This window comes from Trichinella spiralis (genome assembly GCF_000181795.1).
Source record: "Trichinella spiralis strain ISS 195 chromosome Unknown Scfld2, whole genome shotgun sequence".
In the NCBI taxonomy this organism is placed as follows: Eukaryota; Metazoa; Nematoda; class Enoplea; order Trichinellida; family Trichinellidae; genus Trichinella; species Trichinella spiralis.
Genome location: NW_003526941.1, coordinates 9,086,247 through 9,103,330, shown reverse-complemented (window position 1 = coordinate 9,103,330; position 17,084 = coordinate 9,086,247). Strand labels below are relative to the sequence as shown.

Sequence of the window (17,084 nt, the reverse complement as noted above, 5' to 3'; positions counted from 1 at the left end):
TTGTCTCGACATGAAACAGCATTCTTTCAATGCTGTTGCAAAGCCATTTTTCCAATACGTGCAGCATTTTCAACAGATTACAACTTTGCATAAATAACTAAAAGTAATTAAGACAGGTTCTTTTAGAAATGTCAATAAGAATTGTAAAATCTTTAGATCAATTCATCATTAAAACGTTGACATTTTAATTTTACGATTGAATAATATTTTTCGAAATCATTCTTCAACTGAAAATTCCAAATTTTGAAACCAATTCTACTGACAATTATCCTATGCAATTTTAAATTATAAAAGAAATACACCTCACAGGTTGATATTCTCAAATGTGCTATTATCATCATCTGTTGGTCAGTATAAAAAGTTTGATGAAATGAATAAATGAAAGTGAAAGTCAGTATGATATAGTAATGAAAAATAGAAAAGTTAATTAATATCATGAAAATTGATGAACTTATATAGTTACAAAACCCAATGCCTATTAAACATATTATCCATTTTTGAAAAATTTTCATTGTTATTGGGTTATTTTTCATAATTGTTTTCCAAATCATCAATTACAACGTGATAAAATCATGGAATTTTTTCGCTGATCAACAGAAATGTTCATCTTTTGACCTTCCATTTTCCACCTTGCACCACAAAAACAAAACCAAATTCCAGTAATTTTGCAAAAGCTGACAAAACAGTTTGAACTATGATCACTAAATTTCACTTACACATAAATCTTCACTTTCATATTAGCCCAAGGCAACATACTGCGCAAAATCGCACACAAATGTCAGGTATGGTTTTCAAATTATTGCCTAGAAAACTTTCAACAACAACAAAACAAAAATATGCGTATATACATAAATATTTATGCTTATTTATTTACTTATTTTTTTTGTTTTACATTTCAAACAAATAATTCATTTGCACTTTAGAGAAGAATTCCCCATCCCTCACCTCCCCCCCCCTACATCCCAAATTTAATCAAATTTAATCTTCAGCAACGATATTTTCTTTGCAAAATCACGGTTGTGTGCAAATTTTTCACAAAAGAAAACAATATCTGTTAAATGCAAACGTAAAAATTACGATACATTTGGATGCAATTATTCTACCCTAGCCAAATAACACGGATCATATTTTAGAAAGTAAACAAGTGACGGTGAAAAATAAAATTCTGCAAACGTGCATTTTTTAACTTCAAAAAACAATTACCGTTCTCAGTTATTATTGATAATTAACAGCAACAAAAACAGACGTTTATTTGAAAATAATGTAAATAAATAATACAATTTTACGAGAAGTCATTTATTAAGAAAAAAGAAAGATAGAAGACAAAATTTGTGGACTTAAATATTTAAATACTTGCATATTTAAATTGTATAATTTCCTGAGATAATTGGTCAGTTAGCTGAATAATGGCTCATGCAAGACACGGATAACGCTAACATGAACAGCTGTTAAGAACACATTACTAACCGGTACAAACTAATCCTCTGATTAACATAACTAATTTATGAAATAAAAAAAGGATGCACTGAAAAAATAGATCAATCAGTATAATGGATCCGGAAAAAAAAACAATGGTATATTAAAATTAAATCAGCTTTTGAAAAGTGGGGAAATTTTGTGATCAATTTGCAACTGTTGAATAAAATTTCAAGTAAACTGCTCAACAAATTCTGGCATGAAATATCAAAAATGTACAGCCGCAGTTTGATTATGGTGTAATTTTTTTTGCTAATTGCAATCTTTTCCAATCAAGCAACATTTTCTGATTTTATAATGCACAAATAATAATCACAACAATTATTATCATCATTAACTAAAAAAAATAAAATAGAAAAATATTTAACAGAAAAAATGTTCAGATAATTATATTTACGAAGCATAGTAAACAAAAAAAATTTCAAAGCCTTTTTCAATAATTGAAAAAGAATTTTTTCATAAATAATGACGTAAAAACTGTACACATGCTTCATTGTAGACATGGAATAAATGGTCACATTATTAGCAATGCTAATGATGAAATGATGAATAAAAAAAATACGAATAAAAATTTCCGCTGAAGCATATCTACAGTTAGTTGGTGTCGCTTTATTTTCTTTTACTTTCTGTTTTTTTACAGTAACCAATTGAATGCGAGAACGATTGTAGTATATAGTAAAACACTGGAGAAAAAGAGAGAACAATATCAAAACACTTGGACAAATATTTCAGGCAACTGCAATTGCACGAACAATGCAAAATATGCATACCACAAAAAATACTACAAAATTCCATTCAATGCTGAATAAACAAACTTGCTTGTAACGCAACGTAACAAAATGACGAAACGCGCAAATCTGTAAAAGCTTGCTTCTCCGCAAGTGGCAAACAAGCCGGCGAATTAATAGCTTAATGACAGTGATTTGTACTGCTGAACGTTGAACTGTTTAACCACAATCTGCTGAATAAAAAGACCCTCAAATCCAGCAACAACAAGCTAACAGTTGATTTGTTTTCTAATTAAACATTCGCGTCACAAGCAATGATGTAATTAAATTCTGATGCATAAGCGTACAAATGGCAGATGCAAAAGTGGACGACGACATTCAATCATAATTCATCATCACTATGCTCCGGTGCTATCTAACATTCATCATCTCTACTTTGGTAAGTGAAAAAATTTCAAATTCATATTTAATTAAAAAAATAATAAATTTCACCATTAATATAATGCTTTTTTGGTTGCTTGAAAAAAATGACAAGGAAAATTTTCACTTATATTTTGAAACAATTGCACTGGAAAATAATAAAATTTTTCATTTTAGCAGTTTGAATGACAATCAACTGGTCAATTATTTATTAAAATAAGTACCATATTTATTAAAATTTTCGAACATCACTTCAAAAGGGAATTTCTGTTTCGTATCTGTTTGTTTGTATTGAAATGATGATTATTAATAATTATCATCATTTAGCGACTAATTTTCTTTTACTTTCTTTTCTGCATTTGAAGTTTTCTCAGTTGAACAATTTCATTTATATTAATCTATTTATATCATTATATGTTCAACAATCTGTTGAAATTTACTTTTCAGCTAAACCTTATTAATATTAATCACTTGTTTACTTGAATTGAAAAGTAAACAAAAATATCAAATCTCATTCAATGAAAGTGAATTGTTTCAAGTGAATAATTAAACTAAAACTGAAATGGAATTTTCAGGCCGAATACAAATTCACATATGTAATAATAATACACACTTCACACGCACAACAATTTTAACAAAAAGAAAAGCAAGTTCAATAAATAAATAAATAAATAAATAAACAAATATATACATTTCGTTTCTTTAAGTAAAATGCTTAAATTGAACTTGAGATTTGCAGATTTTTGCGAAGATATGCCAAAGTAGCATCAGTTATGAAAAATATTATTACAATACAACGGTGAGAATTTGATGAACGTCAGAATTTTAAAGTGACAAATAAAAAAAAATTTTTTTCCTTATCAGATTGAACGTGGCCACGTCCCAAAAATGTATCGCAGTTGGTCGGTAGATTTTCCCGGCTACAAACCCGTTGCTTACACTGCAGAATGTCCCAAAGATGTGACCTGTGATCCGGATATAGAGTTGAATTGAAATTTCATGTTTATAATTGTTTCCCTGTTGAACAAAGTGATCAAATATTAAAATTTCACTTCAGAGATCCCAACTTTGAGCCCCGTTTCAACGACTACGACAATAATGTTGATCGTCGTCGTTTGAAGAAGCATATCAGCGGGAAACACAAATCATACGCCCTGAACGGAAAGTATCCGTTGAATCCGAATGGCAGAACCGGCGTAACGGGTCGAGGGGTTCTGCGTCGATATGGTCCCAATTATTTGGTACAAATTCTGATAAGCAGGTTGATGGAAACTTTTTTCCATTTTCTGTCAGTCAATTTTTCAACACATTCCTTTCAGAGGACAGTCAGTAAGAGAATATATTGTCGTCGAGCCGGAAAATCCCGATGAATTAGTCAGCTTTCCTGAAGTATTTGTCATAGCACATAAATAAATAAATATATATATATATTCTCTTCAAATTTGAATATTTTTTATAGGATTTTGTTGACAGTACAGAATTTACATTCATTCCACCAAAACTTTACGACCTATTATTGAAAGAGCTGAGCAAATTTTACGATCCCAGACACGCAACATATTTGCTGGAAAAGACATTTAAACATAAAGTTGAGGTATGATTCCAATGGTATTTTTACTTTTGTTCAAAGATAATTAATTAATCGATTTCCATCAACCACTGTTGAATTAACGAAAATAAAATACAATAAAATTCCAGAATTTTCCAACAACAATGAGAACTAACTAAATTCGAAAAGAGAATAAGTATCCGTCTGATTTTTCTATTTGTTTTGTTGGAGAATTTTAATTGAATTCATCAATTTTGCAGCTGTATCGAGGTTTCGTGGCTGACAATCGAAATACAGACAACGCTTGGATAGAGGCACTGACCATCGAGTACAATGATCCCAAATACAAAGGTATCGGAAAGATCAAACTGAACCCGGATACCAATCCCATGCGTTTGAAATGGCAGATTTTGGATTTGAAATTTTTCGTCGACTCCATCAACAAGGTACTTTCAAAATCGGATATGTCCAGAGCATCGAAAATTGTCCGAGCGGTCAGGGTGTTCTTTGACAACTTGAAAGCCGGTAGTCCGGGTCACATTTATACAGGTCTACGTGTAATACTTTCACTCACCTCTCTGGGTTTGGGCGTGGCCAGTATTGCAGGTTGAATTCATCAAGCAGAAATACATACACATAAAAACAAGCATGCAACTAATTGACGTTTAACATTCTTCTCACTTGATCTTTCACAAATTAAAAAAGGACAAAAAACATGCTAAAGTTACCAAAGTTGAAATGTTCAAATTCCAATAAAAATACTTTTTTATTTTCCTATTATATGTCCATTTATTTTTGTTTCATTAAAGAAAAATTTAACTCAATCTCTCTGTATATATGAAACAGCTCAACAATGCACGAAGAAAAATTATTGTGTATTGGAAAATTAATTCACCAGTTCTACAATAGACAATTCACCAAACAGTTTTCAAATTCAACTTATGCAAATGATCTTTTTCGACATGTGATAAAATTATAATTTCCTCCTATATTAACCGAATATTTATTCGACAAAAAAGAGAATTAATTTGATTATCGAACAGTACGAGAAAGTTGAATGAAGTAAATAAAATGATGTTTTTTTCCTGTTCTCAATCAAAAACACTAACTACATGTTCCTCTTGACACAACGAAACTTTCACCAAAAAAAATGCTGAGCGCGTTTCAAAGCTTGTGTTTCTTCACTTCGTTTTCACGCATAATTCAGAAAAAGTAATTAGCAAAATGTAGACAACTGATTTCAATAAACAAGAAAAGAAAATCGCAATTAAATGCAATTTTCAATTTCACGCAATGAATATTTGAACACGCAAATCATCGATATTTGAACCATATCGATTTTGATGATGATTCACTAACTTCCCAAGTTTAAAGAGAAAAATAAATAAATAAATAAATAAATAAATAAATAAAAATAATACTTGAAAAGAAATCAGAGCTCGAAGGCGCGACCATCGTTGCCGATGCCGTCGTAAACGAAGGTGTTCACCAAAGGCACGTACTGACCGGTGAGCAGTTTCACCGCCTCATGGGCTGCCATGCCGGCAATGACCGAAGCAGTGCAGTGCAATTCCACGCCGCCATAGCGGCAGATCTCGTCGACAGAACTCGATTTGATGAGTTTCGGCAAATCATACGATTCCAATATGCCGTCGACAATTTTCCCCAACTCGACTTTGTCCCAGTCGAATTGCTGCTGTGTGGTGCCGCTGCCCGGATATCGGTCGTTTTCTGCATGGAAGCGGTCCACGGCTCTCAGCAGCACATACCAGCTGAAGTGACGACCACTAGCTTGCAACTCGTTTCTCATCACGTTCACTTCGGCCGATTCTGAACAATTTAATTTTTCAAATATATACATATCCATATACATACGTATATGTATATGCAAACTTGCCTGGCCGATACTCATCGAACAGAGAACGTCCGTGAATCACGCGAATGGAAGATGCATTCTTGCAAAAATGCTTCGTATTTTTCAAACTGATCGACCTGAAACGACTCTGTCGATGGCTCATCGCCAACGCTTCGACCGTCTTCTCCACATAGCCGTGAACTATTGCCGCATCTTTGTCAGCTTGTTTGGCAAAAATATTCTGCAACGTGACAAAACGATTCGTGTCCGATTCCATATCCGGCAGAACGCCACTCATCGGCAGCCGTCCGGCCCCTTCGTTATTGACAAACTGGTTCACAGCATGGGCTAGGATCCAGAACGTTCCACTCTCGTGGTTCACATGCTGTGCCGACGGGTCCTTCAAAACTTGCGACACGTGATACGGCATCTGATATTTGTGCAAATATATACCAATTGCACGTCTTGCTGACACAAAAATGGAGTCAAAAAGTAAATTATCGGGACAAATCTTCCTCAGATATTTTTCAAATGTTGACTAAATTATACAATATCACTTAAAGAAAAACAATTATATTTCATCACGTTATAAACATATCAAACGGACGCTATTTGAAAACTGCTACAGTTTGATAATTAAGAATAAATTTCCAAAACATACTGAAAACACTTCAAACTGATTTATTTCAACCGACTACTTCTTTCTTCATTTCAAACGCGTCAAATTCAATTCTTCCATTTATTCGCAATATTACTCCACTATTATTTAAATTTATTCATTATTTTAAACCATTATTTAAAATTCACATTATCTAAAAAAATTAAATCGAAGCTCACAAATGTGTTCAATAATATTAAAAGTTTTCACTTTTTCAAAGTACAAAAAAAACAAATGACAAATTGCAGTTATACTGTAAATTGAAAATGCTCAAGAGCAATTTACGACGAGCCGTTCTGAAAATACTGGTAGCTTATCAAAAAAAGTAAAATAAATTACCTTAATAACGCAATTTTCTTGAAATGAAGAAGGGAATGCATTCGGATTACCAATTTCGAGGCGCCAACAGTGGAGTGCTTTGATGATCCATATTAAGTTTGGCATGTGCTTCAACTCTGCATGCGTTAGTGAAGAAAAATCGATAGACTCGACATATTCATGTAGTTCTGGAGTGGCATAATCTAACATTAAATCTGGAATTGGAAACTCTTGGTGCGATTGGAAAATGCAGTGTTCCTTAACGACCAGTCGAATCATGCCAACCAGACCATTGGTTTTGCAAACAATCAGAGGAATGCCATGGTGCCAGAGTCTATCACTTAGTTCCAAAGCGAACTTCTCGCCCAGGGCTGTACCGATTACAAGTGAAAATCCGTCGAATGCAGCACGGTTGGTAGCAAAAATACGTTTCGGACATTCGGCTACATACCTGCCAATAACATCTGGATTCAACTCCTGCAAATAACAAGTGCTTGAAAAAAGATGACGAACAAGACCAAAATATATTGATAAATACATAACTTATACGTGCAAAATATTGGAAATAATTGAAAACTGCAACAATAAACATACATTCAACGATTCGCATGCTAACTTCGCTTTGTATTCGCCGTGACTGGTAGCATTTATAAAATAGTTGCTGCTGCCATCGTCCAGATGCACAACATCACCGTCAAAAATTGTGAAAGATCCAATACCAGGAAGAACCAAACTTTTTAAAATTTCGCAGCCTGTGATGGTTGCGTTCAAAAGGCAAACATTCGCCAATTCCAACTTATTTTGTCCGTGATCACCCCAAAGACGTAACTGTCGGTCATAGCGAATCTCTTTTTCTGGCTGAAGTTTGGCTGAAATCGTATCATCTACAGACATTTATCGACTGTATGAAGCCTGGAAAACAGCAAAAAACACTACTGCATTAATTTGCTTACAAATGAATGCAAAAACGTTAAAAGTACTATTATGTAATTGTATAAAATAAAAATTAAAAACATAATTGCAATATCATGATTCTCATTCCATGGCTGTCACTTCAGCAACATTTCATCTCACGCAAAAACTCCATGATTAAAGTACAGTAATATATAGTACTTGATTTTATTTCTATAATTATTTAATATTATCGTTGTATTGTTGTTAATAAATGTCAGAAATGTAGCATTTGGAAAATAATTATATAATTTTTTCATAATCTGAAGATGATGCCGTGCGAATTTTTGAAAGTGATATCATTTCCTTTTGCAAAAATTTAAGCTTCGCAGTAAAACGTATTATACTTTTGAAATTTATATCACTTCACGTGAATTTCATCACATTTCCGAACTATTATTAAATTTCAATTGCTAAAAACATTACGCAGCGCCCTATTTATGCCTGATTTAAATGAAATAAAAATTAAATCAATCTTTTTATTCATGAACCAGCAGTTCCAGCAAAATCAGTTCAATACAAACGTTGCGGTGGACCCATTGTTGATTTGATATTCACGCTTCGAATGTTTTGCCAGTTCTTTTTCAACAGCGATACCAAAAAATTCAGCGACAATGCAATGTTGTTGCTCAATTCTTCAGGTGCCATTGCAACGTGACCTACAGCAACGCTTAAGCACAGAACCTAAAAATTTAAGCTCGTTAGCTCGTTAAAAATAAAGAAAAAAACATTTCATGTGTTGCAAAACTTGTAATATTATAAAAAGGAACATCCGTACAAATACTCACCTTCTTCATCTGAAATTTAACTGTTGCTTTAAGTTCTTCAACTTTGGCAACCAGCGATTCACCGTGAGTAACTACAGTTGGAAATTTTCCTGCTTTATTCAAGCCAGGACCCAAAATTCGAGGAATCTGTTTGATCAACGATTCAGAAGCCAAAAATGCATCGAATGATTTTGCTTAAAAAAAGCACTGTTAATTTCTATCAAAAATAATTATTAATTGGCATTTATCTACCAAGGACTTTAATGGCTTTTTTGTTTTTGTTCAGTTTCTTCAACGCTTCCACATCTCGGTATGGGAGATTGTTCAGTTTCGCTTCATCCGTATGGTGTTGATCACCCAAAATGCAAACTTTCATTCTCGGTCGTGCAACATACTTCAACCTACATTTTAAATAAAGATCAAAACACAAAAGACCAATGTTAACAAAAGAAAACGATGCTTTAAGAATTTTCAGTAGCACATGGATTTGAAAATCTTCAAAGAATTTCAGCGTGGTGCATGTGTTATCATCATAATTTACATTTCAAAATAAAACGAATAACTTACTATTCATTTTGAGTAAACATTAAAAGTTTAAATTTCATAATTACAGCTTAATTGAATGTTGGCAATTCTACTCAGCCCAAGAAAAAATACCTTCCGAATACCTGCACTATTTATATTTTACAAGTCGGCTCATCGCCTCCCCAAAGTTTATAAAGACCCTGGGTAAGAGTCAAACTCTTCATCAGTTAACCATTTGCTATCGATAAAGTCATCAGAGTAGCGCAAAGACACACCTAACGCTTCCAGAAAAACGTTTGTCTTTTTGTGGATCATAATTTTTCAGAGCAACCTGCAGTTCAACAGTTTCCAAAAATTTTCGCTTCTTCTTGGCTGAATTCTGCAATACGGCGTTGACACATTCATTCAAAGTCTCGCGACTAATTTTGCTAGTACTAAAAATTCATTTGAAATATTTTAGCTTAGATATAATAAAAAAAAAGTTTACCTCATTTTATAGGTGACGCAACAAATTGATCAAAATGTTAAAACTGTTAGCTGCGTGAGTTGGCCAAAAGTATTATTGAAGATCAAGTACAAATAAGGTTTTCCCAAAACTTTAAAAATAAAAATTCCAAAAATGTAATTTACAAATATATTTTTTAATTTACATTTCTTAAGTAAATTTTTAATGTTTTATTTTTATGATTAAAAAAATGTGTGCTAGATAAGGCTAATTAAACTATTTTAGTACACTGTAATACAGTAAGATTTTTCCCATGTGACTCAAAGCGTGATTTATCTTATATTTGATGAGTTATCAACCTCAAAAGCATTCCCAATCTGATGTTAAACTTGAATTACAAGAAGACTGGGACAATCGTGATATTGCAGCATTGATATCTCACAACGTCAAAAAGATCTCTGATTTTCTTTGCAATTTTGGTTTGGACTTTTGTTTTTTAATTATAATATGCAAATTTAAAAATTTAGAGTTATCTTGCAAGTATAAAATAAATTTGGTAAACGAACGACTTAATTCTTTGGAGAAGAAAATTGAATATTTAGAAGCAAACGTATTATCAATTAGTTGTTTTCAATTACTTTTTTCTTTTGCATTTTAGCTATACTGTTTTAGGTGACCAAAAGCGATACGTTAAATTGATTATGCGCATTCGTCATTTTTGCTCTGGTGGGCAAATTTTCAAGAAGCAGATTAAACCAATAGTGTCTCGTAACCCTGAAGAGGCTCGTAAGCGTGTATTGCGTGTTTATAAAGATTGGTACATTTGAATATCAGTAATTGTAATGATATCAAAAGTGTACATTGTTATTTTTGTTAAGGATGAAATTTGTTCCAACACTGAATTTCCTTTATCAATTGCATCTTCGAGAAGACGTGTTGCGAGACGCCATTAAGCGACAGTTTGTCCGAAACGCTGAAATTCGAGATATTCGGGCTGTGGATATTCTGACAAATAAAGCGGAAGTGGAGCTGAAAAATTTGAAAGAAGCTTGGACACCTGGAAACGTGTTGTTGAACACTTTATTTGAAGATCACGTCGAAAAGAAGCCTACAGATTTTCTTTCACGTTTTCTTGTTGGCAGAGAATAATGCTTCTTGTGCATAAGTTGACCTCTGCAGCTTCAACCTTTTTGTCTGTTTCTTTTCTACGTAAGTTTACAGCGTTTTTTCCTTCGTACTTTAGTAATTCGACAATGAACTCAACTGTTGATAATGAAGAAATTAAGCGATTTTCAAATCTCAGCCAAACTTGGTGGGACGAACAGGGTCCCATGAAATTGTTGCATTCATTCAACTCGGTTCGTGTGCCGTGGATAAAAGATACTGTAGTTTTGCAGTTTGGCAAAGCTTCATCAAATATTAATACGTTTTTTGGCTATAAGCCGTTGAATGGTGTTAAAATTCTGGACGTTGGTTGTGGGGCTGGTATTATGAGTGAAAGTTTAGCTCGGCTGGGTGCAACGGTTGTCGGTATCGATGCCAACTCTGAAGGAATAGCTTTGGCTAAAGAGCATCAACGATTGGCTGGTTTAGGGGAAAATTTGAAATATTTTGTGTGCGATGTTGAATCTGTTGCACAAAGTGTCGGTGAATCATCGTTCGACGCTATTGTTGCATCGGAAATTATCGAGCACGTCAACGATCAGACTCTGTTCATCAATCACTGCGTTGATTTAGTTCGTTCCGGAGGTCTGCTGTTTTTTACAACTATTAATAAGACAATTTGGTCGAAGATATTTGCCATTTTTGTGGCTGAGAACGTTTTGCGTCTTGTACCGAAAGGTATTCATGAGTGGAACAAATTTTTCTCTCCTCAAGATTTGCAAGTGAACTTAGAACGTCGAGGTTGTTCCGTAAGAATGATTAATGGTTTGATGTACAATCCACTGCAAAACAAATGGTACTGGACAAAGAACATCAACGTCAATTACGCTTTGTATGCTGTGAAATTATGAACGCGTTTACTTTTTTTTATACTGTATTACAGTGATTAAAACAAATAAACATATCAGTGCAATGTATTGTTCGAAAGTTATATATTTCAATAGAAACAGAAGTGAAAGTAAAAATTATAAAAAGAAAATTGTAGTATAATGTTTTAAGTAAATTAAATTTTCAAAAATAATAAATCAAATTGGTCGGGTCTTGATTTTTTCGTTACTGTAGTTTGTGTAATTGTTAACGTGAATTGTTAAAATTTAAATATATTAAGCGAAATACTTTTCAATTTGTGTAATGTGTGATACGTGATTTTAAGTGAATGGCAAAACAACTTTGGTTTCACACAAAAAGAATCCTATCTCCAATTTTGCATTGTTCTCATTTGAATTATACGCGATGTAAGTAGTTGTATATTTGTCATGTCACTTTGAATGTAAATAAATATTAAAAGATTAGGTTTCTGTGACAAAAAGCAATCAACTAATGAACTGCTGCGCGAACTGTTGAATAACATGGAATTGGCTCAGAAAAGTACAAAACGTATCGGCTTCAAATTATCCACTCCCGGTAAGACTAAGAAGCCAGTGGAGAAGATTAAGAAAACCGCTGTCGAATATGCAGTTGAAGATGTTGCATCTAATTTCGGTGGTGACGTGGAAAAGACAAAATCGGAAATATACAATAAATTACACGAGGGAAATGTAGCATCGCAGCCAAAATCAGTGCCATTTGAACAGTTGGAGAAGCTATTTTCCAAAATGACTTTCGACGAATCTCCAACAAAGAGCAACGTGCCATACCGCAAAGCTGAAAGATTTACCAGACAATCGTCACTTTCTTTTCCAAGCAGTGGCATGTTGGAGTAAGTTTTTTGAGCTTGAATGATTTTTCCACGAAAGTCTTTTGTGAATACACTTAGGAAGTTGAATTTGGAGAAAAATTCAAGCGCAAGATTGAACATTTTTACAAAAAAGGAAGATCCAGTGACAACTGAAAAGCCTCTTCTTCCAGTGTGGAAAAAATTGGAACAACTATCAGCTAGGTCGACTGCATTGCCGAGAAATGGTTTTGAAGAGATGATCCAGTGGACGTTGGAAGGGAAAATGTTCCCGTATCCGATTGACAATGAATACCTTTGGTTTGAAAAAGAGTATCCATTTTATGAGCATGTTTTTTTGGAACCACTGTTAGAGAAAGGTTTCCCGAAAGATGGTCCAGTTCGTCGCTTTATGGAACTGGTCGTGCAGGGCTTATCGACAAATCCGTACATGACAGTGCAAAGAAAGCACGAACACATTGCTTGGTTTCGAGATTATTTTTCTAAAAAACAAAAAGAAATTGATCGAATAATTGATAAGGAAAAAATTCGTGCTGTTCGAAGTAAATAAATGTTGAAAAAAATTGTTGAATTTTAAAATATAATTTTAAAAATTAGTATTAATTACGTACTGTAAAGAATAAAAACTTGACTATCCGCTCTTCTTTCTGTCTTTTTGAAGATATTTGCTGTATACTGTAGCAGAGACTGCCATTTGTCGTCTTGTCACAGTTTGTGTCATAATACTGTATGAGTTATTTTTCTTCGTAGATAAGTATGGAAGTTGTTGTATTTTTTAATTTTCGCAAAAGAATATATTAATTTCAGGTTCCCATTTTACTCAAAAGTGGGGTGTAATATTTTTTAATCATTTTTGACTGAATTCATAATAACAAGTTTGTCAAGCAAATTATGAACATTATATTTCAAATTTTTTTGTTTTGCTCAAATTCAGTTCGATGAGAATAGAAGTTTTTTTGCATTTTTGGTTTCAGGAGGGCGTGCGGTGTTTATCGACTGATTTCGTATTCCGAGTTTTGATTCAAGATGTCTTTGCCAACGATGCAAACACCCACACTCCGTTCTCAACAGCTAGGTAAACGTTTTTATACTGTCACGAAGTATACTTTGAGTTTTTGTTCTGTTTTTCTTTCCTCTCGCAATTTTATATGATCTGCTTATTCAATTTATGAATGTTTAATTATACATCCATATGTTGTTATAAACGATTCATTGTTACAGGTGTTTTGAAACAGATATTAAATTTCAATCGTCCATTAACTGAATCTGTTGCTCATGAACCATACTGGAAAGTGCTAATTTATGATAAGGCTGGAATGGACATTTTGTCGCCACTGATTAGTGTGAAAGAGCTTCGTGAATGTGGTGTAACGTTGCACTTGTAAGTTAAATCAGCTACCTGTTCTGTTTGAATAGCTGCATGATGAATAACTTTATTCTTTGCAATTTATTAGTATACTACGGAAATGTTTCTTTTCTTTTGTTTCTGGCACGCAATATTTTATTTTTCTGTAAATTATTGAAACATTCGTTTCTTTAAATTGAATCAAGCTTGTTTATTTTGAAGAAAGAATAGATCAAGCAGCATGTTGTTGTTCAACAGGTAGTTGATATGATGAGTTTGATTTGCTTTACATTTTACATATTTGTGAACAACATATGTGAACACAGGTGAATATATTAACAATAAGTGCATTTAAAAGAATGCAAGCTGCAATAGTGTTAATGATATTGTTCAGTTGAATGAACTTTGTGGTTTGTTTAAAAGTGATGCATATTCCATATGAATTTCTTTGAAATACTGTGAAGATTTTGTATTTATGAAGAATTTCAAGTAGTATTTTGACATTTGGGTAAATTTGATTATAGATTGTTGTCCAGTCAACGGCAATCACTTCCTGAAGTACCGTGCATTTATTTTATCATGCCCATCAGAGAATCGATCGATCTTTTGTGCAAAGTGAGTTGGTGACTTTGTATTCTATTTTTTTTCAGAAAATTCAACATCTAGGATCTTGCTGGAGGAATGTACGAAAGTTATTATTTGAATTTCATATCTCCTCTCAGCCGTCCTCTGTTGGAAGATGTAGCTACTGTAGCAGTTGAGACGAATTCAGTTTCACAAATTCAAAAAGTACTCAACAATAATGAATAGTGTTGATTGGTTTGTAGTGTTTGTTGTTCAGGTGTTCGATCAGTATTTATCGTTTATCTCGCTCGAAGATGATCTGTTTGTTTTGAAAAAATACACTGACGAAAATCCATTATCTTTCTATGGTAAATTGTTGTGTTTATTGGTATTCACTTATGCTTACATGGTTCGTGGTATTCAGCGATAAACAGACCACAAGTGGACAGCGGTGCGATGGAAGAAATTGTGAATGCAATTGTGGACGGTCTGTTTTCCGTGTGCGTCACGCTCGGTGCCGTGCCGTATATACGATGCCCACGCGGCAACGCCGCTGAACTTGTTGCCGGGGTTGAAATTATTTATTAATTTATTTAAATTTTCCATCATCGACTATTTGCAGAAATTGAACACCAAAATTCGAGACAGCTTGCTCGACGGGCGTAACAGTTTGTTCACTGATGAAGGATTGCGATCCTCGTTGTACAGCTTTCAACGGCCAGTGCTGATCATCTGCGACCGCAGTTTGGACCTTACCACACCGTTGCATCACACTTGGACCTATCAAGCTTTGATCAATGAAGTTCTGGTGAGAATTTTTGAAATCTAGTTGTTTATTTGTTGATGCATCTCTTTTCCCACGCTCCGCTTTTTTTTTGTTCAGCCTTTTCAGTTGAATCGTGTCAAACTCGATGCTAATTCAGCGAACAAAGCAAAAGAATTGGACATCAATGTGAATGACAAATTCTGGATTGCTCAGAAAGGAAAGTACGTTTCGCAAACGGATGATGATGTATTTTTAAAGTTCATCATCATCAGTTTTATTAATTTTTTTTCCCATTTCACTGTTGCAGTCCATTTCCAACCGTTGCCGAAGCAATACAAGAAGAGCTTGAATCTTATCGCGCGAAAGAAGAAGATATTCGTAAATTGAAACATTCTATGGTAATTGTTTTTGCTTGTTTGTTTGTTTGTTTTGAAATTTGCATACGCAAGTCAGGGTTTGGATGGCGAGACCGACGAGACGATTTCTTTGTTGACCGATAACACGGCTGAACTGACTTCCACTGTCAAATCTCTGCCGGAATTATTGGAACACAAGCGTCTGATTGACATGCACACCAACATTGCTACGGCTGTTCTGGAACAGATCAAGGTGATTTTTCTCATTCAAATTTTGCTCGCTTATTTGTGATGTATTAATTTTTCAGTGTCGCAAGTTGGACGTGTTTTTCGAAGCTGAAGAGAAAATAATGAATAAACAAGCTACTGAACGATCGGTGATCGACATGATCAAGGATGTAGAATGTGGCTCTGCCGAAGACAAGATGCGCATTGCTTTGATCAAATATTTATGCACCGACATGTCAGAGGTTGTGTGAAATGGTTTTTTCTGCACTGTGTATATATGTATATTTTTAATAAGCTGGTGTGGTTTTTGTTGTAGAATGAAGTTGGGCAGTTGATGCAAGCGTTGGAATCAATCGACTGCGATGTATCCGCGTTCAAATATTTGAAACGGGTCAAGTGAGTTTAACTTTATTAATAAATAAATATATTTACAATGAAATTAAGTTTCATGCTTGTCTGTTTGTGCAGGCAGTTTTCTTCGAACGCTACTTCGGATCAGTATTCTGGTGGTGGTATGAAAACGGTCAACATGTTCAGCAAGTTACTCAGCCAGAGCTCGCAGTTTATCATGGAAGGAGTGAAAAATTTGGTCATTCCAAAACGGGTATATCTTTGCTTTGTTTACTGTTTGTTTGTTTGTATTTTTCAATTTTATTGTTTTTTCAAGAACTTACCTCTGACTGGCATTGTCGACGCGATCATGGAGATGAAAAATAATCCAGAAGTGGACGGTTATTTGCAATTCGATCCAAAGTTGTACAAAACTTCAGTTGCATATGCACCGCAGGGGTAAGAAGTGCACTGATGTTTGTTTGTTTGTTGTTGTTGTTCATCTGCTGAACCATCTTCATCTGAAAGAAAGGGTTTTTTTGACAGGCAACAACAGAAAAGCAAAACTTCCTTCAACGATACCATAGTGTTTATGATTGGTGGCGGTACGTACGCCGAATACCAGAATCTGGTCGAATATAGAAAATCCCGTCGCATCATCTACGGTTGCACAGAGCTTGTCAACGGGTGTCAGTTTCTTTCCCAGGTTTGAAAACAAAATTGAAAATTCATTTCTCATTTGTGTCTTCTTTCTTTCAGCTTACTCGATTAGGAAGAGAAATTTAAAGAAAAAAGTAATCTGTTTTTTTTTAATATACACATCATTTTCATCACTAATTACTACTGTAGTTTCGGTGCATTGATATAACGTGAAATTTTTAAATTTTCTTCTTCTCTAACTGTGTACTGTAATATCTTTATTATTCTTCTACTCACTCGTTCGTGGATGTTTTTCTCTGGCAGA

The 17,084-nt window shown here is 33.9% G+C and overlaps 5 protein-coding genes across 5 annotated transcripts; 4 read left to right on the top strand and 1 right to left on the bottom strand.

Moving 5' to 3' along the window:
* The first annotated feature begins 2,604 nt into the window (after window positions 1-2,604).
* Tsp_07037 (putative nudix hydrolase 6) lies at window positions 2,605-4,784 on the top strand. The gene is made up of 5 exons (XM_003380844.1): window positions 2,605-2,643; window positions 3,364-3,423; window positions 3,698-3,953; window positions 4,103-4,218; window positions 4,434-4,784. The coding sequence occupies exons 1-5, from the start codon at window positions 2,605-2,607 to the stop codon at window positions 4,782-4,784; spliced, it is 822 nt and encodes a 273-aa protein (XP_003380892.1).
* An 821-nt stretch (window positions 4,785-5,605) lies between these two features.
* Window positions 5,606-9,739, bottom strand: Tsp_07036 (60S ribosomal protein L10a-2). The gene is made up of 9 exons (XM_003380843.1): window positions 9,735-9,739; window positions 9,523-9,681; window positions 8,975-9,123; window positions 8,744-8,916; window positions 8,480-8,639; window positions 7,599-7,873; window positions 7,026-7,481; window positions 6,158-6,458; window positions 5,606-6,003 (listed from the first exon to the last, which is right to left on the bottom strand). Exons 1-9 carry the CDS (start codon window positions 9,737-9,739, stop codon window positions 5,606-5,608), a joined length of 2,076 nt encoding a protein of 691 aa, XP_003380891.1.
* A 299-nt stretch (window positions 9,740-10,038) lies between these two features.
* Window positions 10,039-10,519, top strand: Tsp_07035 (conserved domain protein). The gene is made up of 3 exons (XM_003380842.1): window positions 10,039-10,171; window positions 10,220-10,315; window positions 10,365-10,519. Exons 1-3 carry the CDS (start codon window positions 10,039-10,041, stop codon window positions 10,517-10,519), a joined length of 384 nt encoding a protein of 127 aa, XP_003380890.1.
* A 52-nt stretch (window positions 10,520-10,571) lies between these two features.
* Window positions 10,572-11,707, top strand: Tsp_07034 (3-demethylubiquinone-9 3-methyltransferase). The gene is made up of 2 exons (XM_003380841.1): window positions 10,572-10,818; window positions 10,914-11,707. The coding sequence occupies exons 1-2, from the start codon at window positions 10,572-10,574 to the stop codon at window positions 11,705-11,707; spliced, it is 1,041 nt and encodes a 346-aa protein (XP_003380889.1).
* A 498-nt stretch (window positions 11,708-12,205) lies between these two features.
* Tsp_07033 (Sly1 protein-like protein) lies at window positions 12,206-16,906 on the top strand. The gene is made up of 14 exons (XM_003380840.1): window positions 12,206-12,555; window positions 12,613-13,073; window positions 13,753-13,912; window positions 14,413-14,491; window positions 14,543-14,665; window positions 14,718-14,849; window positions 15,063-15,248; window positions 15,324-15,427; window positions 15,514-15,604; window positions 15,871-16,032; window positions 16,107-16,186; window positions 16,259-16,579; window positions 16,667-16,826; window positions 16,880-16,906. The coding sequence occupies exons 1-14, from the start codon at window positions 12,206-12,208 to the stop codon at window positions 16,904-16,906; spliced, it is 2,436 nt and encodes an 811-aa protein (XP_003380888.1).
* The last annotated feature ends 178 nt before the right edge of the window (window positions 16,907-17,084 follow it).